The sequence below is a fragment of the Peromyscus maniculatus genome, chromosome 5, assembly GCF_049852395.1.
Source record: "Peromyscus maniculatus bairdii isolate BWxNUB_F1_BW_parent chromosome 5, HU_Pman_BW_mat_3.1, whole genome shotgun sequence".
NCBI classification, from domain to species: domain Eukaryota; kingdom Metazoa; phylum Chordata; class Mammalia; order Rodentia; family Cricetidae; genus Peromyscus; species Peromyscus maniculatus.
In genome coordinates, this window is record NC_134856.1 from 77,333,834 (window position 1) to 77,361,502 (window position 27,669).

At 42.1% G+C, this 27,669-nt stretch overlaps 1 protein-coding gene and 1 pseudogene across 1 annotated transcript; one reads left to right on the forward strand and one right to left on the reverse strand.

The window, feature by feature from the left end:
• Positions 1-2,776: 2,776 nt before the first annotated feature.
• Hacd1 (3-hydroxyacyl-CoA dehydratase 1) lies at positions 2,777-27,097 on the forward strand. Its single transcript, XM_006989946.4, has 7 exons — positions 2,777-3,078; positions 14,671-14,788; positions 14,972-14,990; positions 15,067-15,155; positions 19,013-19,134; positions 23,963-24,141; positions 26,923-27,097. The coding sequence occupies exons 1-7, from the start codon at positions 2,942-2,944 to the stop codon at positions 27,003-27,005; spliced, it is 747 nt and encodes a 248-aa protein (XP_006990008.1). The 5' UTR covers positions 2,777-2,941; the 3' UTR covers positions 27,006-27,097.
• On the reverse strand, positions 9,256-11,126 carry LOC102905408 (small nuclear ribonucleoprotein Sm D2 pseudogene; annotated as a pseudogene).
• Positions 27,098-27,669: the final 572 nt, after the last annotated feature.

Below are 27,669 nucleotides of genomic sequence, written 5' to 3' on the forward strand. Positions count from 1 at the left end.
TCACTGTAGTTTTTCTCTTTCTAGTTTCCTGAGAAATAATCATACATCACACATTTGGTTTGGCTGCTTTAGCTCAGCACAGAGTTTATGGGATTCATTTATGTGGAACTGACCGCTGCTTATCTCTTTATGCGGCTGAGTAATATCCTATTCAACAAATACACTACCATTTGTCTATCCATTCATGTGTTAGTAGACACGTGGGTTATTTTTAGTTTGGGGCTACTGAGACTAAAGCTGTTATGAATATCTGTGTCTAATTCTTTGTGTGGGCATATGGTTTTATTTGTCTTGGTTAAACACAAAGGAGGAAATTGCTGGGCCATAGGACGACTAAAGGTGTTGATCTTTTAAATAAGTTGATAAATTGTTTTCCAAAGCAGTGCTCACTTCAGTCTTGTGGAGAAGGCCAATTGCTAACTGCTGCACACCCTAGCCAGCGCTTTGAAACGTTAGCCTCTTCAACGGTGCTTTTGTTCTGTCTGTGGGTTTAATTTCCCAAATAACTAACGAGGCAAAGCCTCCCTGCGTGTACCGCTGGCTGTTTCTACATTCCCCTGTGGTCTACATTCTTTTATTTGCTAAAAAATTCAGACTCTTATTGAATTACAAAAATGCTTTACTTTACTGTGTTTTGTGTGTGTGTGTGTGTGTGTGTGTGTGTGTGTGTGTGTGTGTGTGTTGTATGTGTATCCGAGGAGGCCAGAAAAGGAGCTGCAGTTACAGGGCTATAAACCACCTGACCTGGATGCTAGGAACCAAACTCAGGTCTTCTGAGAGAGCAGCAAGCACTTTGAACTACTGAGCCATCTTGTCAGCCCCTGTCTTATTGAATTATGAAGTCATCATACAATCTGGATATAGCTCCCTTGCTAGGTGAATGTATTGTGAATATTTTTCACTTTACAGTTATTTTTGGAATATATTTTTACATTTTTATGTTTATGTTTTAGAGTCTTATTCTCTCTGCCTCTCTGTCTCCTCCCTCCTGCTTTCTTGGCTGCATGCTATAAAGGGAAAGAGAAAGAGGCTATTAGAAGCATGGTTCTTGAGAGCAAGAGAGAAGGATGGAGAGTTCAGTGTGGAGAGCAGTGGGGCACTTTTCCCAGTGGGACAGGAACTCACTAGGGCCGCATCTGGGTTTCCTGTGTGTCCATCATAGTAGTCACCATCACGCCCTGTCCCCCAGCCCGCCCTTCATTCTTCTTCACTTTGTGGAAGGCACACCTACGAAGTCTTAGCCGGCCCTAGGTTCCCAGATTCTGTTGTCTTCTTCAAGAGGTTGTATAGTGCTTGTGTCTGTGCTCAGTTCTGTGACTACTCGGAAGTCAGCACGTGTCTGTGGTGTGAGATTCATTTGTATGTGGTCGTCCAGTTGTGCTCCTTATTGGAAGATTACAATTCCCACATCGAATTACCTCTACTTTTAGTGTATTTGGACTCTGTCGTCACACCATTCCATGCCTCCCTTTTGCTTACTATGCAATGTTTTAGATGGTAGCTTCACGGCAAGGTTTAGAATAGGCTATGCACATACACAAACACTTTCATGGGTTTTTAGATTTTAGCTTGTCAAAATCCACTGGCCTTTGGAGAGAACTGACATTTCAACACATTGAGATTCCGAGGCCTATCTTGCAGCAGTGAATTAGTGTTCAGTGCACAGGCTAGTAAGCGCTTTAGTAAACGTATCCCTATTACACTTCCCTGCTGGAAGGTTTTCCTTACCCCCTTCCCCAATCCCCCACATTTCCCAAATTGGGTGAGTAGTGCTCCTGGCCATGATTAGCTCCCTCAGGTCCCATTCCATAACCAGGATGATGTGCACACCGAGAGAAGCTCATGGGCTGGCCTGTACAATCATTTCTCCCCTCTGCCGGTGTCTGGACTTCCGTTCAGGAACTGCCCAACATCTGCGATTGCCCTTTGCAAAATTTCTGTCTCTGGATTATAAGCGAGGTCACCAGAAAAAGTATTAATATGCATTTTTTAGTTGACAAACTGTAGCATGACAGTACCTGCTTTTGATGGATATTTTATTTAACCCTACATCTCTATGAGCTATGTTATTTCATTTTCATTTCAGGAAACTTAGGCATACATAAACTACCACTTCACAGACAGATGGAGTCAGGAATTTGGGGGTTGAATTTCGGTAAGCTGACTCCGGGGCCTGCTTTCTTATCCACGCGCTATAAAGGGAACTGAGGCTAACAGAAGCATGGTTCTTGAAAGGGAGAGAGAAAAACGAGAGATTACATGTGCAGAGCAGCGGGACATTTCTTTCCAACAGGACAGGGAACTTGTTAACCCCGCGTCTGGGTTTCCTGTATGAACCCTAACACCTATCCGGGTTTTGCTAAGCCCTTTCCCCCAGCTTCCCTTTGCAACTTTAGAACAGACTCCCTAGAACCTACATACCGGTCCGGCCCAGCAATAATACGGGACAAGGTGAGGCGGGTGCTGCTTCTCCAGAAGCTTGGAAGACTGAGTCTTTGGTGGGGAGACCCTGCTCCCGGGACAGAACCCCTGCCACCCGAGGTGCGCTCGCTGCCTGGACAAGGCGTACCAGCCGGGCACCCACTGCCAGGACGCGCGTCCCCGCCCGCGTCTCTCTAGGAAGAGGTCGCAGCCAGCGCGGACAGCTCTTCCACGGGAGCGCGCTGCGCAGCACCGCCTCGAAGCCCGTGACCCCGGCTGGCCCACCCCGGGGCCCCGAGTGCGCGCTCCCGAGAGGCGGCGCCGGGGCGGGGCGCGCGGCCGGGGGCGCGCTCCTCCCCCTCGCGGGCGGCCGGGCTGGCGGCGCCGACCCCCCGCGCGTCGCACATGGAGCGCTGGGCCGAGGCGGCGGCGGCAGCGGACAGCGGCGCTTCAGTGGCTCGCTCAGCCGGCCCCTCCCGCTCCTGTGCGCTGCTCCTCCAGGCCAGCGTGCGCGGTCACCATGGCGTCCAGTGAGGAGGACGGCACCAACGGTGCCTCCGAGGCCGGCGACGAGAAGGAAGCCCCGGGCAAGCGGAGACGTCTAGGCTTCCTGGCCACCGCCTGGCTCACCTTCTACAATATCGCCATGACCGCCGGGTACGTGCGCGCGAAGGTCCCGCCACGCGCCGCGCGCAGTTGTGCCATCTCTCCGCGTTCCGGGCTCGGGGACGCGGGGCAGCGCGCGCTCCCGGGGCTGCTGGGAGGGTCGAGCCGCGGGGAGGACGCGCGCATGGGGTGGGACGGGAGCGCGCGAGGGGGGAAACACTGAAGGGGTCGAGGCGGAGGCGCGCGGCGAGGGGGCTTAAGGAGCCAGAGCGCGCGTGTTGGGCGGGCGGGCGGGCGGGGGGAGGGTCGGGGCGCCGCGGGCGCACATGGAGCGGGAGCGCAGGTGCTCGGCCGCTTACAGTCGGAGCACTCTGGGCGCGCGTCCGGGGCGCATAGAGCGAGAACGCGCGTGGTGGGCCCCTGGGGGGTCGCGGTGCGGCGGGGGCGCGCTCGCGGAGCGGTGGGGGAGGGGCGCAGCCGGGTTGAATGGAGCGGGGCGGGGCGGCCGGCCGCCGCTCGCTGGGCATTGCCTAATACGGTGCACGGCGTGGCGCGGCGGCGCGGGGCGCGGGCCGGAGGTTAAGTATAGACCCGGGCAGGAATGCGGGGCCGACCCACGGGGGAGGCGACTTTGGCCCCGGCCGCCCCTGTCGCCTCCGGCTGCTGTTGAAGAAACGCCGGGGTCTGTTCACCCCAGCCGGGAGCTGTCCGCGGGCAGCGCACACTGGACCCCGGGCGTGTGGTTCCTGGAGCTGCCTGCAATCGTGGGGCAGTGTCTTCACCTACTGTTTCTTTTAAAGCACCGCACTTAGAAATGCTTACTTGGGACTTTGAACACTTAACCTGATTGGGACCAGGCAGGTGTCCAGCATCGTTATGGCCTTATCCTTCCCAGAATCCTGTCCATTTTTAAAAAATTCAGGCTTGGTGTGACGTGGAAGTTAGGGTTTTTACAAGATCAGTCTTCAAAGAAATGTCAAATGAGTTTTGTGTCTACCGGTGACTCAAACCATTATGAAAATGCCCTTTGCTATCTTGTCTTTAGAAAGAGTTGCTTTTTAAATATCCTTCGAAGTTTTAACTTACATGACTGAATGTTAGGAAATGCTTAGTATTTTAAACCGTCTCTGAGCTTCATAGAAAAAAGTGTGATTGAATTGACCTCTTGGTCAAATGTAGAAAAATGCTATTGTCCTATTTAACAAGTGTTCCTGTTGATCATGTATATTTATGATACTGAGCAGCAAATGTAGATCATAAATATGGTATTTATTGGTGGTTACTGTGTGTCAGGGACTGTGCTGTTTCTTTTGGGTATATCACCTCATTTTTGGTCTTCTGCAATCCCGTGAGGGGTACAGAACAATATTTTATAGTGAGGCAGGGAGAGACCTTAAGTCACTGTCTAGAGATCACAACCAGAAAGTGTCAGGCATGGGTTTCCACTGAGACTGACTCCAGAGCTGTGCAACTTCATCTTCTTGCTGCCCTTGATTTCAGAAAACTAACAGGCCCAAAACAACTGGGAGACAGTTCATTGCCCGCAATGCTCTGTTGCCTTAAAATGCAGCAGGGGTTGAGAGACTCACTTCTCCTCTGAGATAGTCTCATCCAGTTAGTAAATGTTTTTGGAATACCCACCCTATGTTAGTTGATTGGCTGTCCCTTCTCTGTCCAGTCCAGTCTCCATTTTCTAAGGCCATGTTACCATTTCAAAAGTGAAAACTCACCTCACAATCCCAGTTTAAAATCTTGAATGAATAGTTTTAAATGGCCACAGTGGTTCCAGGGCTGTGGTCATTGAAGACCATTTTCAACATGCTCCCCCGTTTATCTTTCCAGTTTTCCTCCATTTGAAATCCCCAACTCCCTACTTTTCAGTGTGCATTTTACGGCTCCTTCTGTCTTTTCATAGGTTGTTCACTCTTTCAGGGAGTTAGTGTCTTCCTTGTTCTGGTGACTGAGTCAGCTTGTTTGAACTAGGTTCCCCTGGCCTCACCGGAGACAAGCTAAAATGACCCTGTGGTTTGCATTCTCACCCTTCACTCCTGTTCTGCTCTTTCCAGCAAGCCAGGGTTATTCTAAATGCTCGCACGGAGAGGGTCCAGTGTTATTTTCATCAAGGCAGAGTAATCCATGTAATTCTACAAGCTTCCTATAGATAATCTTTCATTTTTTCCTTACTATGGTTTGGGTGTCTGATTTCTTTGAAGTTTATGCTCAGAGCTCTTACCTCAGGGATACTTTACCTGGGCATCTTCATGGATGTCCTGGCACACCTTGACTGCTTGGTTTTTCTCCATCCCACTTACTGCCATTTGGCAATACCATGTATTTTTACTAATTCTTCATTGCAGTCTCCAAGAAGTAATAAATGTCTATTGAGTGAATCAATGAGTATCTTGTAAAGCATTGGTGACTAATATCTACTATATAAGCTCCGATTTTCACTTAATATTTAATTCAGTCATTCTGATTTTTGTAGTTATACTGATAGACCCCAGCCAGGGTACTACCTTCTCGAGGGGGCGCCCCAAGAACCCAGACTCTGATCCAGTTGATGCAACAGCAAGAGGTGTTTATTAATGCGGCTGTACAGTTGGGCTAACTCAGCTCCAAAGAGCAAGAGTCGCATCGTACTGTAGTCACATAGGTACTTTTAAAGGAAAAACCCACAAAAGCCATAAGATTACAATTCCCATACAATTTCGTTTCACAAGATCATGGTCTGATCATAGATAGAGTGGGTACAGTCACATCCACATGTACATTCTTCCGGAAACCTCAAGGGGGGTATCAGGGCGGGAGTGGAGTTTACACAAAGGTCACAGTGGCCCTTCCTGGAACACTTGCAACTATCCCAGTCACAGTTGAGCGCATCTCTTAATAGAAATCTCTTTACATTGTTACATTGTGGCAGGGGTGGTTGAATCATGGCTGAGTCAGGTTGCCCTTGGAACTAGTTTTCTTTTTAGTTCCTTATTCTCCTGGGGCTTGGGGGTGTAAGCCTGAAGGGTTAGGGTCTTTCAATACTTTTCATTGTTACACAGGACTGTACCGAAGTAATGTACAATCACAGATGAAGTCAGTCCCCAGTGACATTAAAGTCCGCCTACCCTGTCCCTGTGGAATTAGTGGCTTTAGGTAGATCCAGAGTTGGGGGCACCTTTGAAGGATGGAAGGATTTTTATGGTATATTATGGGTTACTAACAATAGGTTCTTGACTAGAGTCATGAGCATCTGTGCCTTGCTTTTCAACAAACACTTTTGAGCCTGTAGGTACTACTGCATTGTCTTAGGTCAAGTGGGGAATATGAGACAAATATTCTAGGCTCATCCTTGAAGAAGCACAGCCTGAGCATTTATATATAGAGGCCAATTGCAATAAAGATAGACTAGGATAAGTACATACATAACAGGTGTCTGAGGACAGGGTCGGGGCGGGGGAGGAGGGGAGACTGAGAAGAACCATTGTGAAGGAGATGAAAGCATTTGCGTGGGTCTTTGAAGGGTGAATAGGACTTACCCGACATGGGTGAGGATACAGCATGTGTGAGGACAGCGATGTGAGGTTGGGAGACACCGGTTCAACACCAACAACAATGGACCTGAAATACAGACGGGTGGCTTGGCCCATCCATTGCAAGGCCTCAGGTGCCTTGCTGATGTGTGGTCTTCATTTTGTAAACACTAAACGATTCATTAAAGGTTCTGTTTTACTGCTCTGTAGGGGAGTCAAGTTGGATACGTTATTTGACCTCTGACCCTTACTTTTCCCACCTATAAAACTGGAACAACACAGCTCCTTTGATAGATTATGACAAGGGGTAGAGGTATGAATCTGAAGTTCTTAGCAGAAGTGTTTGATGGACACTGGACTCATTAAGATACTAATTCCAATCCCTAGTGGTTAATTTGAAATTACAAGAGAAACTATTTGAGATTTTTTTCACTGCTATACTGAATGTGCTTTAATAGAACAGTAAATCCAATTTCATTTTCCAAAATGTTAAGTTATATCCATATCTTTTAGATAACATTTGATTGCTAAGGATGGTAGATTCAGCAGCTGGATATATTACAATTGGTTTATCCATTTACTTGTTGGTGGGTATTTCCAGTTTGAGGCTATTATAAGTAAAGCTGTGAACATTCATGTACAGGTCTCTGTGTGGATTTATGCTTTCATTTTTCTTGGATAAATACCTATAAGTGCAGTGGCTCCATCATAGAGTAGTCACATGTTTGATGTCTCAAGCCACTGAGCTCTTTTCCCAATGTGGTTATGCCATTTTCCTTACCATTGGCCATACACGAGACTTGCTGCATGTCATTGCCAACCATCGGTATGGCCAATGATCTTCCTTTTCGACACTCAGTGTCTTAGTCAAGGTTGCTATTGCTGTGATGAAACACCATGATCAAAAGCAAGTTGAGGAGGAAAGGGTTTGTTTGGCTTGCACTTCCACATTAGTGTTCATCATTGAAGGAAGTCAGGACAGGGACTCAAACAGGGCAGGACCCTGGAGGCAGGAGCTGATGCAGAGGCCATGGAGTGCTGCTTACTGGCTTGCTCCTCATGCCTTGCTCAGCCTGCTATCTTTTAGAATCCAGGACCACCAGCTCACGGATAGCACCACCCACAATGGGCTGGGCCCTCTCTCATCAATCACTACTTAAGAAAATGCCCTATAGGCTTGCCTGCAGCCTGATCTTTGGAGAGCATTTTCTCAATTGAGGTTCCGATTTCTCAGATGATTCTAGCCTGTATCACCTAAATTTAGCCACCACACTCTGAAGGTCTATTGTATATCCTCATTGTGAATTTATCTTCATTTTTATAACCAGTGACACTGGATATGTTTTCATGGCTTACTCACTGGCAAGCTTGTATGTCTTCTTGGGTTTAATGTCTGTTTACATCTTTTGCCAATTCTTTTCCTTTGATGAGTTGTTTGGTTTCCTAATATTAACTTTTAAGAACTCTTTAAATAGTCCTTTGCCAGGTATGAGATTTGCAAATATCTTCTTCTGGTTGCAGCTTGTCTTTCATCTTCTAACAGTGGCTCTCAACGAGCAGGTGGTCATAATCTTAAGTCTATGAACCTTCCAGTTTAACTCTATCCACAAGAGTGCTTAGTTGCAGTTGGTGAAAGCATGTGTTGGCTGTAAAAGGAAGTATTAATTTAGTCTAGGAAATGCAATCAAGAGGTGTTAATGGATTATATATGAAAGCACAGCTGTGTGAGAGGAGGCCGTCTCTCTGCAGGCCTGTTAACTTTACAAAGGAGAAGTTTCAAATTAGGGTGTCGTTTTCAACAATGGTTGAAATGGGGAATCTAGGCAGTGAGGATCGATAGCTACTAACACCACAAAGAAAGAACAGCTAGAAATTGTTTGCTCCTTTAGAAATGTGCCAGACAACTTAAGTACCCTTGCCAGAGTCTGATGGAGCCCCTGGAACTAACTGCCAATTTACAGGAATGTAGGAGGCAGAACATAGTAAATGACGTAAGGTATCCAGTGAGCAAGATCTAGACAGTGGGACACTCGGCAGGCCTAGCCACCCAATGTTCAGCAGACAGCTTGAAAGGGAGGGCTGAAGGGAAGGAGGGAAGAAGGAGGCCTGTAGATTCAAGAGTAACAAGAGACACACCAGATAATTCAGTATATGAATTCTGTTTCAACCACGATTTAAAAAAAAAAATGAGACAATTAAGGAAATTTAGTTCTCTCTCTCTCTCTCTCTCTCTCTCTCTCTCTCTCTCTCTCTCTCTCTCTCTCTCTCTCTCTGTGTGTGTGTGTGTGTGTGTGCAAGCTTGCTATGCTCATGTGGTCAGTGGACCAAGTTCAGGAGTCAGTTCTCTTCTTCCACCACAGGCATCAAATTCAGGTCACCAGGTTTAGTGGGAGGCACCTTTTTAGCCATCTTGCTAGCCCCTCTATGTTTTGTGACAGCCAGAAGCTATTATTTTCAGGTTGGGAACTGGAATTCTAGTTTTGCTTTTAAAGAAAGTGATTTTGGAGACATACAATAAAACATTGTGGACCATATTAGAGAGTATTGTGGATCTAATTCAAATTAATCAGGGTAGAATAAGGAGTAGAGGCTTGGATGGAACAAGATTGACTGCAGCATGGTCATCCTTGAGGCTAGTCAGTAGGCACTTGGTGACATCATTTTATCATTCCCTGTAACTTTGTTTAAGTTTAAGCTGCTTACATGATTTTTTTTTTAACAAAACCCCACTGGTTTTATTTCCATCCCATTGGGCAGGGCTCAGCAGGGCAGGAAGCAGGCTCTCATAGAGGGAAGAGGCCTCTACTCTACTTGCTGGCGATGAGCGGGTTCCGCAGCACCACCAATGACTGAATCCCCATGCAGGAACATCTTGGAGATGTAGCGATCCTTGTTGACAGGCTTGGACTTCTTTTTACTCTTACCACTCTTGGGGACCTCTGTCCACATCTCCTTCACGTTCTTCAGCACCATGTTGCAGTGCCTGTCAAAGGCCTTCACCTGTCCCAGGAGCTTCCTGGTGTTGCGACAGTTATATGAGCCCTTGTGTGTTGTTCTTGACTGCCTGTGTGAGGACCGGGAGGGGACCTGTGTTGAATTCCTCTTCCCCCTTCTGCAGCTCCTCTGGGGTCACCTCACTCTTGAGTTTATTGAGGAGACTCTTGGTGGTGGAGGTTTCGCTCGCAGATCACTCCCGAGTCTGCCATGTTCACATGAAAACTTTTAATGGAAGTTTTCCAAAGGAGATATGAACGTAGATAACCAAGTGTTTCAAAGAACAGGTGTAGTGTCTAAGAAATCTAGAAGAAAAGGAAAGGCTAGAAGATAGCTAGAAAAAAGAGATAAGCTTTCTTTAAGGACATTGTAGGCAGAGTGACATAAAAAGACTCTTTCATTTTGTAGGTTCTTATGCTTCTTGTTACAGCACTGTCCTTTTTTCTTTACTTGCTAATTTAGTGCCCAGGTCAAAAGAAATCATGTCCTGCTTATCTTTAGTTCCCAGCATTTAGCTTAGCACCTACCTGTCTTAATACTACTTGTTGAGAGATGAATTAATGAATGAGTGAAATCAAACAAGCAAAAAAATTCTTTGAAACAGTTTTTGTTTGTTCGTTTTTGCCCAAAGAGAATCTGATGGTTTTGTTTGTTTGTTTGAGACAACCGCACTATGTAGCCCTGGCTTGCCTAGAACTTGCTATGTAGACCAGGCTGGCCTCGAACTTGAAGCTATCCTCTTCCCTCTGCCTCTGGAATGCTAGCATTACAGGTGTACACCATTCCATCTGGTTTGTCAAGGACTGATTGGATCTATTTGAGTTCATGGAATCAATATCCCTGGCACATTTAAAAATAAAACAGAAACAGATCACCCCCGCAAACTAATTTCTAGTGAGAGAAATTCCAGTTGCTTATTGATGTTTTTCTTTTCTTTAATTGCTAAACTGACACCCAAAGTTGGCTAAATGTAGGGCCTTTAGAGAAACTTTGGACAGCCTTTGGGAAGGCATGCTTGGGAAGTGAGCTCTGATTAGTTTATAGAAGTTCTTGGCCTTGTTTACTGAAAACCAGATGGAGTTAGAATTAATGCCGCGGTGGTCCTTTCCAACCCCAGTGTGATCGATTGTTTTTGTACTGTGTAGCCTGTAGGTGGTACAATGCTGCCACCTATGGGACAGAATCAAACTTGAAATACCACATAAATGCTGTTTAAAATGCACACTTAATGCTTTGATGACTTTTTAAACTTAGTGACTGTCTCTCAAATTTAAATTTCATAGGTATCTAAATTGTCTCTACCTCCAAAGGACAGGTGTGTGGAAGTGTGGATGAGTATGTCTTCACTAACTTTTGGTTTTATTAGAACCATGGGGACATAGAACTGAGGTGGATTTACAGTTTGGGCTGGGAAGGTACCTAAAACACGAAAACACAGTCAAACCTGAGCTTTAGGCTTAGCTCAGCGCTGATTCCAGAAATGGCCCTTATAAAAAGCAGGATCATGAGCTGAGTCAAATAAAACTGTGATGTGGTAGGACAGAGGTTGGGGGACTTCAGAGGATCCATTCCAGTCTTGCCCATTATCTTACTCCAAGTTCAGTATTGCTCTCTCTCTCTCTCTTTTTTTTTAAGTGCCAAGGATGGAGTTTAGGGTTGCATACATATGAGGTAGGCAATCTAATCTATCACAGAGTTATGTCCTCAGCGGTAGGCTTAGTAAATTAATGTCTTCACTCTGAGAGCGGCCTGCAAACTTTTTGAAATAATACTATCAAAATATTTGAGCATAGTCTCTTCCTATGACTTTAACAATGAGATAAACATAGATGATTCTGTGATCATAGTGGTTGAAGCGGATCTGTGACATCGCAGTGGCTCAGGAGCAGGCTGGCCTTAGTGGGGGCTTTAGGTCTCAGCTGCCTCGGCTGTGTGTACCTCTGTGTCTGCTTGCTCAGCAGGAAAAGAGAATAATCCTCCAGAAGCTTACTGCAAGGACCAAACATTGGTTGTGTGGCCACGTCTGAAACATAGATCTGAAGATCCACTCACTGCCTTTGCTGTAATCGTTAATATTTCTGCATCTCAAAAGTCTGATGGTTTTAGACATTTGCTTGGCTTTGTGTCATTTTGTTCAGTGCGTCCTATGCTGAGCAAGGGGAGGGGAGAGTGATCCAGCATGTTTCACTCTGTCCTTTGGTTCTGTCAGGTCTGTATTAGTCTCTGCAGGAACCCATTTAAGCCATTTAGTTAAAAAAAATTGAGCTATGATAATCATATAGTGCAGAGGTTGACTGTACACTTGGATACCTCCCTGTCTTAAAGCCTAGAATAGCTACTCATGTCCGTGGATGGAATGTTCCAGGCTTTTAAAAGCTACTGCTAAGGCAACTTTCTTAAACTTCAGCATACTTTAGGAGTGGAGAGGGAAACCAGGAAGAAGTTAGTTCTCACCAGGAACTGCAGGAAGAGTGAGATGTGTGTTCTAGAAAGCTGTTGTCCACAAGTGGAGCTTTTAAGTGTTAGTTCATGGAGGAGAGTGCATATTTAACATGCATCTTTAAGCTGACAGGGGTCAATATATGTTCTTGTCTCTTTTAAAAACATCGACTTTTGGCTGGGTGTGGTGGCATATGTCCTTAATCCTTGCATGTGGAAGACAGAGGTAGGCATATCTCTGTGAGTTTGAGGCCAGCCTAGTCTACACCATGCGTTCTAGGCCAGCCAGACCTACATAGTAAGATCCTGTTTCCAAAATAACAGTAGTTCTTTGAAAGCAGGCTCATACCTGGGCTGTATGTATCTCTTCTATATCATAGCCATTGTTTTGTTTAGTGGAAATCAATAAATGATTTTGATTAAAGATTTCTATGTGCGCCTATATAAATTATATACTATATTTTTATATGAAAATAGCTTTTGACAGGTATTTATTTTGTGACTTGTGTTGGTTGGTTTACTTATTGTCAACTTGCCACCTGGGCAGAGAGAAAGTCTACTGAAGAGTTGCCTAGATCAGATTGGCATGTCTGTGGGGCATCGTCTTGCTTGATGATTGAAGTGGGAGGGCTTAACCCACTGTGGTTGTACTATCCTTAGGCCAGTGGGTCTGGGCTCTATAAAGAAAAAAAAAATCTAGCTAAGCATGAACAAGGAAGCAAGCCAGTAAGCCATTCCTCCATGGTTTTTGGTTCAGTTCCTGCCCAGATTTCCCTCCATGATGTACTGTAACCTGGAAGTATAAGCTGAATCAAACCCTTTCTTCTCCAAGTTGCTTTTGATCCGAATGTTTTTTTTTTTTTCATTTTAGAACTTTTATTTGGGTCAGAATCTCATTAGGTCATGAACTCTCTGTAATTCAGTCTGACTTTGAAAGAGCAGTCTTCTTTGTACCTCACAAGAGGTGGAATGGAGGTCACAGACCTGTTACTTCATATCTAGCTCATAAAATCAACAAATATTTTCTAAAATTGAGATAAATTCCTTCAGGAGGCAGGCTGGGATTTTTTGTTTGTGTGTTAGTCTTGATTTAGTTAAGCTCTTTGTTTGATTTTTTTTTTGAGTAAAAATGAAATTTATTATATGCCACAGTCATCCTAGGGACCTCCATGCTATATATATAGCCTCTATGGTTCTATGGGTTGTGGTCTGATTGTTCTTTATTTTATATCTAGAATCCACCAATGAGTGAGTACATACCATAACTGTCTTTCTGGGTTTGGGTTACCTCACTCAGGATGATTTTTTCTAGTTACATCCATTTGCCTGCAAATTTCATGCTTTCATTGTTTTTCTCTGCTGAGTAGTACTCCATTGTGTATATGTACCACATTTTTTTCATCCATTCTTCCATTGATGGGCATCTAGGTTGTTTCCAGGTTCTGGCTATTACAAATAGTGCTTCTATGAACATAGCTGAGCATGTATCTTTATGGTATGAATCAGCATTCCTTGGATATATGCCCAAGAGTGGGATGGCTGGGTCTTGAGGTAGTTCGATTCCTAATTTTCTGAGAAACCGCCATACTGATTTCCACAGTGGTTGTACAAGTTTACATTCCCACCAACAGTGGAGGAGTGTTTCCTTTGCTCCACATCCTCTCCAACATTGGTTGTCATTGGTGTTTTTTGATCCGAATGTTTTATCACAGAAATAGAAAGAAACTGGGACCACAGCATCCTACAATTATGAAATGCTTTGATAATGTCATTTCTAGTACTGCAGCTATTTTCATTAGTCTGTCAGTTTAGTTGCTGAAAACACAAATATCCTCGTCATTGTTTTGTTAGTAGTTGGCACCATGTGTATTCTATAGAATGCCATTTGTTGTCTTTTTCCTGGGGGCTGTTTTTTTTTTTTTTTGACATAATGAACTAAGAATGATAAAACACAAATAATATTGTACGGTTTTTGGCATTTCTTTTCAAGAGGTTTAGTGAGTTTTTAAAGCTGGGGTAAACACACATGATATGGACCATCTTAAACTTTGTAACATATACAGTCCTGTGGCATTAAGTACATTCACAGTTTGTGTGGCCGTCATCACCATTCATATCCCTAACTTCATCCCACAAAACAAAACTCTGTGCCCTTTAAACATTAACTCCCATTCACCCTTTTCTCCCAGCTCCTGGCAACCACCACTCTTTCTATGCCTATGACTGATAACTCTGATGCCTTGTGTAAATGAAGTACAGTATTTTCCCTATTGTAATTGATCTATTTCCCTCGGTACAATATCTTCAGGGTCCATCTATGGCATAGCATGTATTGAAGTCCCTTCTTTTTAAAGACCAGATAATATTCTGGGCCTGAAGGAAAGCTTCTCATGGATAGGAATCTAAAATATTAATACTGGTATATCAGGAATCAAAATGAGTGGAAAAAAAAGGGGTGGACTTGAATTTAGATATTGTAGATTGACTTAGTGTTATACAAGAATGACTTTGAAACATAAGCAAAATATTGATAGCCCACATAAAGTATCTGTTCAGTCAGTGATCGATACCCTGGTTGCTTTCATCTTTTAGCTATTGCTAATAGTAAATAATGCTGCTATAATAGCATGCACATGATCAGTAATATTAGTTTTGATAGAACTTTGTAAAATGCTTTTATTTTCTCTAGGTGGTTGGTTCTAGCTATTGCTATGGTACGCTTTTATATGGAAAAAGGAACACACAGAGGTTTATATAAAAGCATTCAGAAGACACTTAAATTTTTCCAAACATTTGCTTTGCTTGAGGTAAGTTTTTTTTTTTTTTAATATGTTGTTAGTCTGCTACGGTGTCTATTTGCAAACACTTCAGTTGAACAATGCAAATCCTAATTTGCTAATTAAGTAACACCTGTGGACTTGTGGACTACTCCTGCTGGTGGGTATTTGATATTCATATTATTGACTTTTGATTTCTCAATTTCCCTACAGGTAGTCCACTGTCTGATTGGTGAGTTTTTGCCTTAATTTTATATTATTGTTTTAAGCTGCCTTTGAGGCAGTCCCTAACTTGATTTCTCTTCCAGGAATTGTACCCACTTCTGTGCTTGTGACAGGGGTCCAAGTGAGTTCAAGAATCTTCATGGTATGGCTCATCACTCACAGTATAAAACCCGTAAGTAATGCAGACATGTCTCCTTGAGTCGCAGGGGAGCTTTTCATTCTTAGAGACCTAAAGTATGAATAATGCCATGTTTTTTTTTGGGGGGGGGAGAATTATTGGGAAAAGAAGAGGAGGGCTTTAAATATTCTCCACTGAGAAAGATGAGTGGTCTGTTAGCTTCTGCTCTGTCTCTTCCTCCTGTGTTTTCTGGATGGTCAGGTGAACCTTCGTCTCCAGCCAACCGTATTTTTTTCTCTTTTACGACAGTTCTTCTTAACCAAGTCATTTATTTATTTATTTATTTTTTAATCTTTGGAATTGTCATTGTAAATCACTCATTTGCTTTTCCCTGTTTAGCACAAGGTGTTATAGGAATAGGCAAAAGTCAATGTAGTTCCATACACCTGAACGAACAAGCAAAAGACCTGAATTAAAAGTTGTAATTTTTAAATCCCAAGATACAAATCTCAGACAGGAAGAGTAAGTTGAAGTGAGCTGTTGTACATGGTGACTACCGATGACGACAATGCCTACTTGAGAATTGTTGACAGTAGATTTTAAGTGTTTACCCAAATAAATAAGAAATATGCCAAGGTAAAGTTCAAGTTAATTAGCTTCATTTTGCCATTCTGTAATGCATACATATTTCAGAACAGCATGTTATGTACCATAAATATGTGCAGTTTAATTTGCCAATTAAAATAAAATTTGAAAGTTAAAGTTGAGGAACTTGGAGGAAAAAAAAGACACATTATTTATGGAGGCTTGACAGGAGACAGACCTAACTACTGAATCTAATTAGTGCTTTCAACCATGTAGACAAAACAAACACCATGCAAGTCTCTCTGAGGATGTTGGGCCTTTTAAACCCATGTCAGAAACATTTCTCAGCTCAACCCTTCTGACCTTTCTAACAGCCTCCGTATCTCCTGTCCACTTGAGGACAGATCTCTGGCCCCCTTTCCATCCTGCAGATCCCCTTCTTGTCTCCTCTGAGCTTTGGGACTGACACTGGACCTCCTCTCCATTTCCTCTGAGCCTCACTGGCCTCCCGTCTGTGTGGGGACAGATCGCTGACCTTGTGCCCTCTCACTACGCTGCACTTTGGCCCTCACGACTGGGATCTTTCATTCAGCTGACTTGAGCCACCTGTCCCTAACCAGGGCTTCAGCACAGACAGTACTGAGTGCGCACCTCACACACAGCCCCAGGTCTCACTAAAGCTGCTTACTGGTTTAGAAACAGGACTCCCACACTGACAACAGCAGAAAGATGATTCCAGGCAGTGAATGAATATAATCATTGAGCCAGAACTTCAGAGAAACTGAGGAAGGAGGGAAAAGGAAGACAGAGTCGGGTAGCCAATACTACCTAGAGGGGACTTATTAAAGAGAAGTTAGAAATGGGGCGTTCCTAAAGAGGAGAAGAATCTCCAGGTCCTCTCACACCCCAGAGGATCGATCCCTATTTGATTTTTATCCAACAGTAGCTTCCCAATGACATTTATCAACCACTCCTTAGTTACTTAAACCAACATTTATTGAACAAATTCTACATATCTGGATTTCCAAAAATGAATAAGACAACTACCGCTGTCACTGTGCTGGATGTTGGGACACATTGGTCATACAGGAGGTACCAGCCATGCAGACACTCTGTGCCTGACGCTGTGCCGAGGATGTGGCTGTCAATGGTGCCAACGTGGTTCTTACTCTCTGGAGCCTGTGATGGATAAAAGCCAAATAAGGAGTTATGCAAATGCTGACTCCATGGCATTTGGTTTAAGTGTTTTGAGAATAGAGCACAGTATGCATTACATTATATACCTAGAGTTTAGTCTCTTCTAGGAAGTAATTGAAGGCTTCCATAGACAAGGTATATGTAAGCTGAGCATTGACTGATGTGAAAGAGTGGGAAAAATTTCAGTTCAGATTGATGAGTGTTAAATCTAAAAAGTAATGTCAGAATGGGAAGGTGGTCCAGAAGCTGAGCCGGCATGAGAGAGGTTTGGGACGTGTGTTGGCCTGAATCACTGTGATAGTTATGTTTGACATGAGTAACCTAACAGTGAAGAGATTCGTTTTAGGTCGTGGCTTTAGAGGTTTCAGCACATAGTCCTGGGCTCCATTGATTATGGGCCATGAGGAGGGAGAGCAGCCTGGCAGCAGGATCATGGTACAAGTTACTCACCTCATAGTAGGCAGGAGGCAGAGAGAATAAGGGACCGGGGATCAGGTGTCACCTTAAGAGATCTAGCCACCAGAGACCCGTGCCCTCCAGCTAGGTCCCCCCTGTTAGTTTCCATTGCTTCCCCAAGTAGTGTCACCGCCGGGCATGTTCAACACATGAGCCTGTGGGGGACATTTCCAATTTAAACCATAACAGGAAAATTTGCAGGGACTGTGATCTTCCAGGTGGGTCTTAAGAGATCAGAAAGGGTTCTGCATAGGAAACAATAGTTCTAATTGTGTAAAGACACAGACATTCCAAGGCACAGTCTGGAAATAATATGAAGTATAGCATCAGCATCAGCACATGAGAAAGTGGGAGGGCTAAGTCACTGCAGATCAGGTTGTAAGGACCTTTATGTAGTGTTCTGGTGTTAGAGTTACCTTTTTAGCCTGTTAAGCAATGAGAGATCAATGTGAAGTTTCACATCATATGACTATTTAATTATTACTATTACTATGTAGTTGTTTTTTTACTCTTTACTCTCCTGGGGCCCTGCCACCCATCTCCCAGATAGATACACATGAAGATTTATTATTACTTAGAAATGCCCACCTTAGCTTGGCTTATGTCTTGCCAGCTTTTCTTAAATTATCCTGTCTAACTTTTGCCTCTGGGCTTTTATCTTTCTCTATTTCTGTATACCTTTCTTTCTTTCTTTCTTTCTTTCTTTCTTTCTTTCTTTCTTTCTTTCTTTCTTTCTTTCTTTCTTTCTTTCTTTCTTTCTTTCTTTCTTTCTCACTCCATTGTTGGTTGTGTAGCTGGGTGGCTCGCCCCTTGAGTCCTCCTCGCCTCCTTTTCTTACTTCTCGGTCTCTCTTCCCAGATTTCTCCTCCTATTTATCCTCTCTGCCTGCCAGCCCCACCTATCTTTTCTCCTGCATTGCTACTGGCCATTCAACTCTTTATTAGACCATCAGGTGTTTTAAAAAGACAGGCAAAGTAACACAGCTTCACAGAGTTAAACAAATGCAACATAAAAGAATGCAACACATCTTTGCATCATTAAACAAATGTTCCACAGAATAAACAAATGTAACACATTTTAAAACAATATTCTACAACATTACTATTTGTTTTGTTTTTAAGAAAACTTTCATCTGAGAGGAGAATAAAAGAAGGAAAACCACTTAGGAAATGGTTGTAATGGTCCAGCTGAGACATGATAAGGCCCGAATTGAAATATGAATGTTAGGGACGAAGATGAATGGCTAGATTAGAGAACTGGTGTGTGTTGTAGTCACTGTGCCATTGCTGTCATTTAAATATATGAGCTTATGGGGGCCATTCTCATTCAAACCGCCATGGTATCACAGTAGAATGTGTATGATTTAATGACTAATAGGAAGTTGGAAGGGTCGATTGTTGCCATTCAGCTTTCAAGGCAATGATGTTGTCCTGGGATGTTGCACTTACTGGCTGTGCTGAGAACGAAGGGGAAAAATATCAGTAAGTAGTCAGCCACTCCAACTACAGGACACAGTTAAGGTTCACATTTATAACCAATTACAGAATGAACGACCGCATTGTGTCCTGTATTCCATTATAATAAAAGGCAACAAAACAATAGAAAGAAAATGCTTGTCTCACTGAACAGAAAGCCCAAGGTTCAACAGCACTGTGGCTTTCTCTGATCTGCAGATCCAGAACGAAGAGAGCGTGGTGCTTTTTCTGGTCTCCTGGACTGTGACCGAGATCACTCGCTATTCCTTCTACACATTCAGTCTTCTCGACCACTTGCCGCACTTCATTAAATGGGCCAGGTGGCAATGTCTTGCCTTTCAGTTCCTCACTGCCCTGTGCATGCTGACTTTGTGTGCTGAGCTAACACTGGAGAATTACCGTCTGTGTCCACAGATCCATGATGCCAGAATGCGGCCGTTTGAGTCACTGGCAGTGTTCTAACTTGTATTCTAAAAGCTGAATTTGAATGGTCATAGGCAAATAATAATACCAAATAGATTTTATGTAAAAACAACTGCCAACAAATCATATCCTTAGGTCATCTCAGTTGGTCATTTATTTCATTGTTTGGAAAGTGTCATATCCATTTTGGGAATTGTATTAAATAAAGTTTACTCAAAATGTAGCTAACTGATTGCTCTAAGGTATTATTATGTGAAGACTGATTTTTAAAAAATTATTTTTAGTTATATACATACGTGTATATCTGTGTGTGAGTACAGGTGCCCTTAGAGGCCAGAGGCACCAGATTCCTCTGGAGCTGTAGTTACAGGTATTTGAGAGTCCCCTGATGTGGGTGCTGGAAACCAAACTTTGGTCCTCTTCAAGAGCAGCACTCTTAACTGCTGGGGCAGCCCTTCATTTGTGCAGTTCCAAATCAGCATGAGTGAGTGTCAGTCTAGCACTTCCTCTCTAGTACCCAGGTACTGCCACACAGTGGTCCACGGTGACTGAACAGTGGAGCATCTCTACCGATGGGCTTCAGATCCTTCCCAACTTTCTGATACTATAAATAACGCCACAAGATATTGGAGACAATGTCATACATATCTCTCATTTCTATTTTTAAAAAGCTGATATTTAAGCCCAGGTGGGGTGGCGCATATCTTTCACCCTAGCACTTGGGAAATGGAGGCAGGTGGGTTTCTGTGAGTTCAAAGCCATCCTGGTCCAACTAGTAAGTCCCAAGCCTGCCAGCACTACCTGTCTTAACGATGAAACAAGCTCTGACGTTTGTGTTAATACATGTGTAATAGCTAGCTGCCCTCATGCTTGCTCCAGATGTCCATATATTAAAAGCCTAACATTATGTCAGATAATTACCTTTTTAAAACTCATGCATTGGGGCTGAAGAGATGGCTCAGTGGTTAAAAGCATTGACTTCTTTTCCAAAGGACTTGGGTTCAATTCCCAGCACCCACATGGCAACTCACACCTGTTGTAACTCCAAGATCTGACAACCCTTATACAGACATAACATGCAGGCAAAACACCAATGCACATAAAAAAGAAATAAAACCCATGTGTTATCCATGTTTAATGATAATGAATTAGAATATATAAATAAAGACTAATTCCTATAGTACATTACTAGAATATAAAAATAAGTACAAAAGAAGGAAATAAGACTTTAAAAATTATTCATAATCCCATTACACAGGGGTGTCACTGTTAATTGTATTTTTGAGACTCTTAGACTTTTAAAATGTTCTTCTGGCTCCTTTTTAGACATTTGTGGCTTCACATTTTACATACAATAAAATGCTCTAAAATTCTATCTTTATTCATTGTTTGTCTTAAGAAGGTTGTACTGTTATGTGTTAGGTTCATTTTATTCTTGTTCTACATGAAGATATATTCACATTTAAGGCTTAGGCCTTTGAAGGCACTTGGAGCTTTGCGTGCAGTTGGACCTAATCTTAGAATGCATGTTAGTACCACTTTCCATGATAGTCTTCGGAACCTCTGGTTCTTCTAAACGTACTAACTCAGCACATTGTCTCTGTTGATGAACTGTATTTACAAAGTTTGCTCGGAGAAGGTAACTGTACACCGCATGTTTGCATAGGTCAGGCCTGTTAGCATTTAGTGTCTTGAGTCTCTTGTTTGGGATGCATTTACATGTTATAAATTTCTAAAAAAGTACAGAACTCTGCTATTTCATGTTTCAACTTGTGTTGGGATCATCCATCATTTCATTAGTGTTAACCGTTTAGTATCTGAGCATGGCAGTGTATACCGATAGTCCCAGCTCTTGGGAAGTGGAGCAGGAAGATTAGGAGTTCAGAGGCAGCCTCTACTACATAATGAGTTCAAAGCCAAGCCTGAATTATGTGAGACCATTTAGAACAATAACAACAACAAAAGACTTTACATGAAATCTTTCAACATTGAAATATGTGTCCTCGTATATGTATCATTTAGTTATAATCATCAATGATTTTTTTTTTTAAGACAGTGTCACTGTGTCACTCTGGCTGGCTTAGAATTTGCTATGTAGACCAGGCTAGCCTTGAATTTATAGAAATCTGCCTGCCTTTGCCTCCTGAATTGCTGGGATTAAAGGTGTATGCTACCATGCCTGGTCATAATCATCAATAATTATGTTTCATGTCTAAATACTCTTGAAAATTACAACTATCTAAATATATTTTACACATTCATTAAACAACCTAAAATAATATTCATATTTAAATTCAAATGTGGAAGCTATTATTCTCAAATAAAACTTCACTTTAGAAATAGTTTTCTTTTTGTAGTTTGACCTACTATCATAATTGACTACCTTGATTCTACTTATGAGCTGAAAGTGTTCCTGGATAATTTTATGTTGGGTTATGATTTCATACTGATTTCCATTTTAATATCAGAAGTACATTTCCTCTAAGAAATTTTAGGTAACAATTGGGAATCTTTGGGGTAGTAAGCCTTCCCATAGTTAGTGCAAGGAATGTAAAATAAATTATACAATTTATTCCCATACCATGAATTTTCATTGACCTTAAGGGTTTCAATTATTTTTTAAATTTTGTTTATTTAATATGAGTGATGACCAGGCGGTAGTGATGCACACCTTTAATCCCAGCACTTGGGAGGCAGAGGCAGGCAGATCTCTGAGTTTGAGGTCAGCCTGGTCTACAGAGCAGAGTTCCAGGACAGCCAGGGCTACACAGAGAAACCCTGTCTTAAAAACCAAAAAACCAAAACCAAACCAACCAAACAAAAAAGAGTGATAATTTACAAAAAAAAGTAATACATTTTGTTGATTGGTGTGTGTGTGTGTGTGTGTGTGTGTGTGTGTGTGTGTGTGTGTGTACTTGAACATTCCAGATGCTCCTGTGAAGGTCACAGGACAATTTGCAATGAATTAGTGTTCTCCTTTCACTATGTGGTTCCTGGGGATTGAACTCAGGTCATCATATCAGGCTTTGCAACAAGTACCTTTACCCACTGAACCATCTCACCAGCCTGGGAGTGAAAATACTATTTAAAAAAAATCACTGGAGAGCTTCATGAGGTTAAGAAAATAAATTAGATTAGATAGTTTGTTTTAAAAAGGATTATAAATGTTTGCTTTTCAGATTTTAAAAGATGAAGTGAGAAAATACTGATTTAAGTAATAAAAATTATACAAGTCTGAGACGAGCATGGGAGCAATCTCCAGCAAGGGCAGAATAAGCAGGAACAGCAAAGGGCAATTTTCCCTTCTTTACTCTGTAGTTCTACCCACATCTCTTCATATGTCTGTAGTACACAGGAATCAGGTGATCTATCTATCTATCTATCTATCTATCTATCTATCTATCTATCTATCTATCTACTATTTATATATGAATCTATTATCTATCTATGCATGTGTCTATATCTATCTATCTATCTATCTATCTACCATCTATTTATCCACTATCATCTATCAATTAATATTTAAGTGATTGCTTTCTCAGAAGCATTTAAATGTGCCTGGTATAGTTAACAGAAAAACTAAATAATTCTATCTATCTATCTATCATCTATCTATCTATCTATCTATCTATCTATCTATCTATCTATCTATCTATCTATCTATCTATCTATCTATCTATCTATCATCTTTCTCTGTCTCTCTGTGTGTCTGTTTCCCAACACACCCTCCACACCCCTCCTGACACGCCCCCCCCCAGGGTGTTGTGTAGCCTAAACTGGCCTTGAACTCAGTGTATAGTGGAACATGACTCTGAACTTCTGTTCCTCCTGTCTCTTTAAAGTACTGGCATTACAGGTGTCTTTTATCATGTCTGGTTTATGCAATGCTGGGGATCAAACTCAGAGCCTCATGCATGCTTGGCAAGCATTCAATCATCTGAGTTCTATGACTCTTCTTTATAGATGGTTTTTCATGCCAACTGGGGGAGTAAAGAAAATGCAGATGATTTTTCTGTAAAAAAATTGCTTGTTGTGAAGGTGGTTTTACACAGTGTACTAATTCCTAATGATTAAAGTCATGTTGTCAGTTTCCTTCAGCAGTAACTATGTTTAATCAGTAATCACAGTTTTCCAAATAACCTAAAATATCTGCTTTAGTCACTTAAACTATCAAACTAGGTCCTAACTGGTCCTTTTTAGGCTCAGCATTCACTTTTAGGCTCAACATTCATCAGCTATAGGGAAAATAGGAGCAGTTATGGCTATATACCCCAAAGAAGCAATTTTTTTAAACACTTAACTGAAACAAAAAGAGCTGTGTAGTTAGATATGGTGGCCCCATCTGTGATGTTGATTACTTGGAGGTTGAAGCAGGAGGATCACTTGAGGACAGGGGGAGTTCGAGACCAACCTGGCCAACCCAAAACTCACACATCTCAAAACAAATGAACAAAATATGCACATGTACTTTAAAATAAATTATAAAAATATTTTAATACGATATAGAGTAAACTGGCTTTATTCTTATGTTGTCATTTGGAATGGGAATTTACTATTAGAAAAAGGGTGATCATTAACAAGCATATGACTAAATCAACCTGTGTGAGATACTGTAAATGCATGCAGAGAGATTTCTAAGTTTAAATACAATAGTAATGGAAGAGATGTGCTGTAAAATACAAGAACTGGTCTAGAAAAATAATCGTCTGTCTTTTCTTTCTCCAGATATAATTTTTTTATCATCTTATATCCTGTTGGAGTTGCTGGGGAACTGCTCACAATATATGCTGCCTTGCCTTACGTGAAGAAGTCAGGGATGTTTTCAGTAAGGCTTCCTAACAAATACAATGTCTCTTTTGACTACTACTATTTTCTGCTCATAACCATGGCCTCATATATACCATGTAAGTATAGGCTCATCAGTACTTTGATTTAACGTATGATATGCAAGTGTTTAGAATATCATGCTAAACTAATTTAAAAAGCAAGGGAAAATGGGAATAATTGCTCACAAATGCATTTACATGTCTATCTTTAGAATAACTCCAGGGAAGTGAGTCAGATTTTCTTTCTTTTTTTCTTTTCTTTTCTCTTTATAATGATTATGTGAAAAGGTAAGTCAATTAATATTCAAGTGATTGCTTTCTCAGAAGCATTTAAATATGCCTGGTATAGTTAACAGAAAAACTAAATCATTCCAAACACATGCATCAATAGAACTGTTGACAAGTGTTTTGGTTTTTACGTATGAATAAGCATTCTATCAATCAAACTTGAGATCACTTCTCTCCATTTGGCGTACCTGGAGATTTATTACAAGTGCCTTTTTGGTTTTGTTTGTGTTGTTTCATGTCCTTGGCAGGAATAAAGTTGCTTTTTAAAAACTGTTTTGAATATTTCAGCCTCTCCACTAATTTCTCACCATCTTTCAACAGCATCAATGAGTGGATGAGACTGCATTGTCTTCTTTTAGGTACTAATAGTGATACATTTTTAAGTCAATTTTTATTTTTAGTCACTAGCAGCAAATAAAAGGGGAATGCAAGATCATTCATCCTCTCAATAAAAGTAGAGGTGGATGCCAGCAGGAAGTAAGAGAAGTGAGAAATTTACAGAGTCTGAATGCTACATGGACAGGCTATAAGGCCTTTTATTTCATGGAGATATGTATACAATTTGGCCAGTCTGTGAGAGCTCCAACTTCAGAGCTTTTCTGAAACCAAAATAGACTAAGAGTTCAGAAGGATGCCTTCTTCTTGTCTTTCCATCTACCTGATTTACCATCTAGCCAGTGCTGGTGAGCTCAGGAAGATGGACAGTCACTGTTTGTCACACCCCTTGCTTTATAGGAGTCTAGGTGGGGACAGTGTGCTGCAAGCAGAGTCAGCAGTCACGTAGGCTGTTTGTGGTCACAGGGGTGACCTCTCTTGGGGTCACCTCTCTTGTGACCTCTGCGGTTATTCCATAGAAACCAAGATCTTAGAGAAAGTGATTTGAAGCTTCAAACCTATAACTTCTGAACGCCTGCTTTTCAGGTGTCCTGGGAGACGTAAGTCTGACCTCTGCCAGTAGTAACTTCCTAGCTCATTGTGCCTATGGTCACTGAGGTCCCTCTTGCTCAAGATCAGTCTGTCAGAGGCCTGTGTTTCCCCATCCTTACTGATATTGCTAGAGATATCAACTGATTTTACTTTGATAATTAAAAGTAGCATTTGAGTATTTATTTTAGTACCGAGAATGTGTGTTTCTCAATCACCAATGAGGGCATTCCAGATGGGAGAATTTCAGTGAACAGTTTTAAAAGTACCCAGGATGTAGTGCCTTCTATTAAACTTCTCAGGGTTTTAATAGGAGAATTCATCGTAATTGCTCAATTTGCTTAGAATGTACATGACCTGAGTGTTTAGACCACTAGATATACTATGACTGCATTTATTAAGCTGGGAAGTTCATAAATAAAAATCAAACCCATTCCACATTCTTTTTTTTTTTTTTTTTTTTTTTTTTGGATTTTTCGAGACAGGGTTTTTCTGTGTAGTTTTGCACCTTTCCTGGGACTCACTTGGTAGCCCAGGCTGGTCTCGAACTCACAGAGATCCGCCTGCCTCTGCCTCCCGAGTGCTGGGATTAAAGGCGTGCGCCACCACCGCCCGGCCCATTCCACATTCTTATAGTATTTGACCTAAATTAATTTTTTTTTTTTAAAAGACAAATAGATTTTTTTCCCCCCAAAGTCACCTGAAGAAGATATTGAAAGTTTCTGTGGTCAATTTCCTTGGCTTGGTTATTCTGGGATATTTTACATTTGGAGCTTATAGCTAGTGTATATTTGTTCAGCCACCAGCCTTTATGCTGTGATTGAAAGCCTTGATTCCATGGGGTGTGGAGGCAGAGGCAGGCAGATCTTTGTGAATTTGAGACCAGCCTGGTCTCCAGAGTAAGTTCCAGGACAGCCAGGGCTACACAGAGAAACCCTGTCATGAAAAAAGCAAATAAACAAAAAAAGTCTTGATTCAAACTGGCTCAAACTTTTCTCCAAATTTGCTGCACAGATAATCATCCACCCAGCTGGTATGATCCGTGCACATGTTTGTGTGTGTGCATGACGGAAGCCCCTAGTCCCGCTGTGGGGAGTGTCTGATCAGGACCCTGTTATGACTCTCCCCTAGACACCACATCTGGGACCACGACCCAGGTCCACTCTCTTCCCTAAACCAAGGGTTAACCATGTCACTAATGTGTGTTGTCCTGAGAACATGGGTCCGTTCATAGTGGGTATGGATGAAGGTTGGATATATTTGGGGACATCACGTGCATGTGCGTGTAGGCACTCACAGAGCCAGATGCAGTTAACAGAGAACAGCAGAGTGTGAGGCCCGCTGTCCTTGCTTCTGATAAAGTCCAGGGTTACTGATTTCTGAAAGTCAACATCGTCATCTGGGTCTGTTTGGAAAATATATTTATCAAGGTATGTGACCTTGCTAGGACAGAAAGACCTCCAGCAGTTTGTGTGCTACACAGCGTGTGACTTCCACTTTGTCCTTAGCCTGAGCCCCATAAGCCCTTGGGGTGGGTTGTGTGTGTAGTATAGTCCTGTATAAAGTGCTGAAATCTCACATTTTACAGGTTTCCAGCCTAGTCTAAGGCAATAGCTCATCCGTCTTTGTTTTCTTTCTCCAATGAAGTGTTTCCTCAGCTCTATTTTCATATGTTACGTCAAAGAAGAAAGGTGCTTCATGGCGAGGTGATTGTAGAAAAGGATGATTGAACGATCCCTACAGACAAGGTGCTTTTTTCAGAAAAACCGGATTACTTGAGTCCAAGTTTTAATAACAAGAATAAAGAACTTCATGAATACCATGGATCGTATTGTTTCTTGAAATATAAGGAAAAACATGTTTTCCAGTCTTTGTCTTCCTATTGTGCTGCATCTGTTTTTGATAACAACCATGGCAAATATTTGAAACTGGTGGGAGAGCGGGGAGGGTGAATCGTATAGAAAACAATTGGGTGTATTACCTGAGAAAAGGCATTTTTTGTGACCTTTACTAATATATTTTACAGCATATGCTCAAGGCTTTTAAAATCAATAGGTAGAAATTGGTTTCATTTAACATGATACCTACCAGTGACATTTATGTTTTACTTGTAAATGAAAGCCAACACAAAATTGTAACAAGTGATTAATAATGTATTAGAAACCCCGATCCATTGTTTCAAATTGTAGGGCAACATTTAAGATTAATAGCAACATCTAGAAGTATGCACATAATTTTCTGTGGTAAGCTTTTGATGTAAAGTACAAACATAAAAATATCCCAGTAAATGCCACAGTTGGGAGACACTTTCTTTTCTTTGGGAGATCACTGAGCTTGCTGGAGACACAGCCGAGGCTCTTGTGCACGCCAAGTGAGTGCTGTATGTCACCCAGT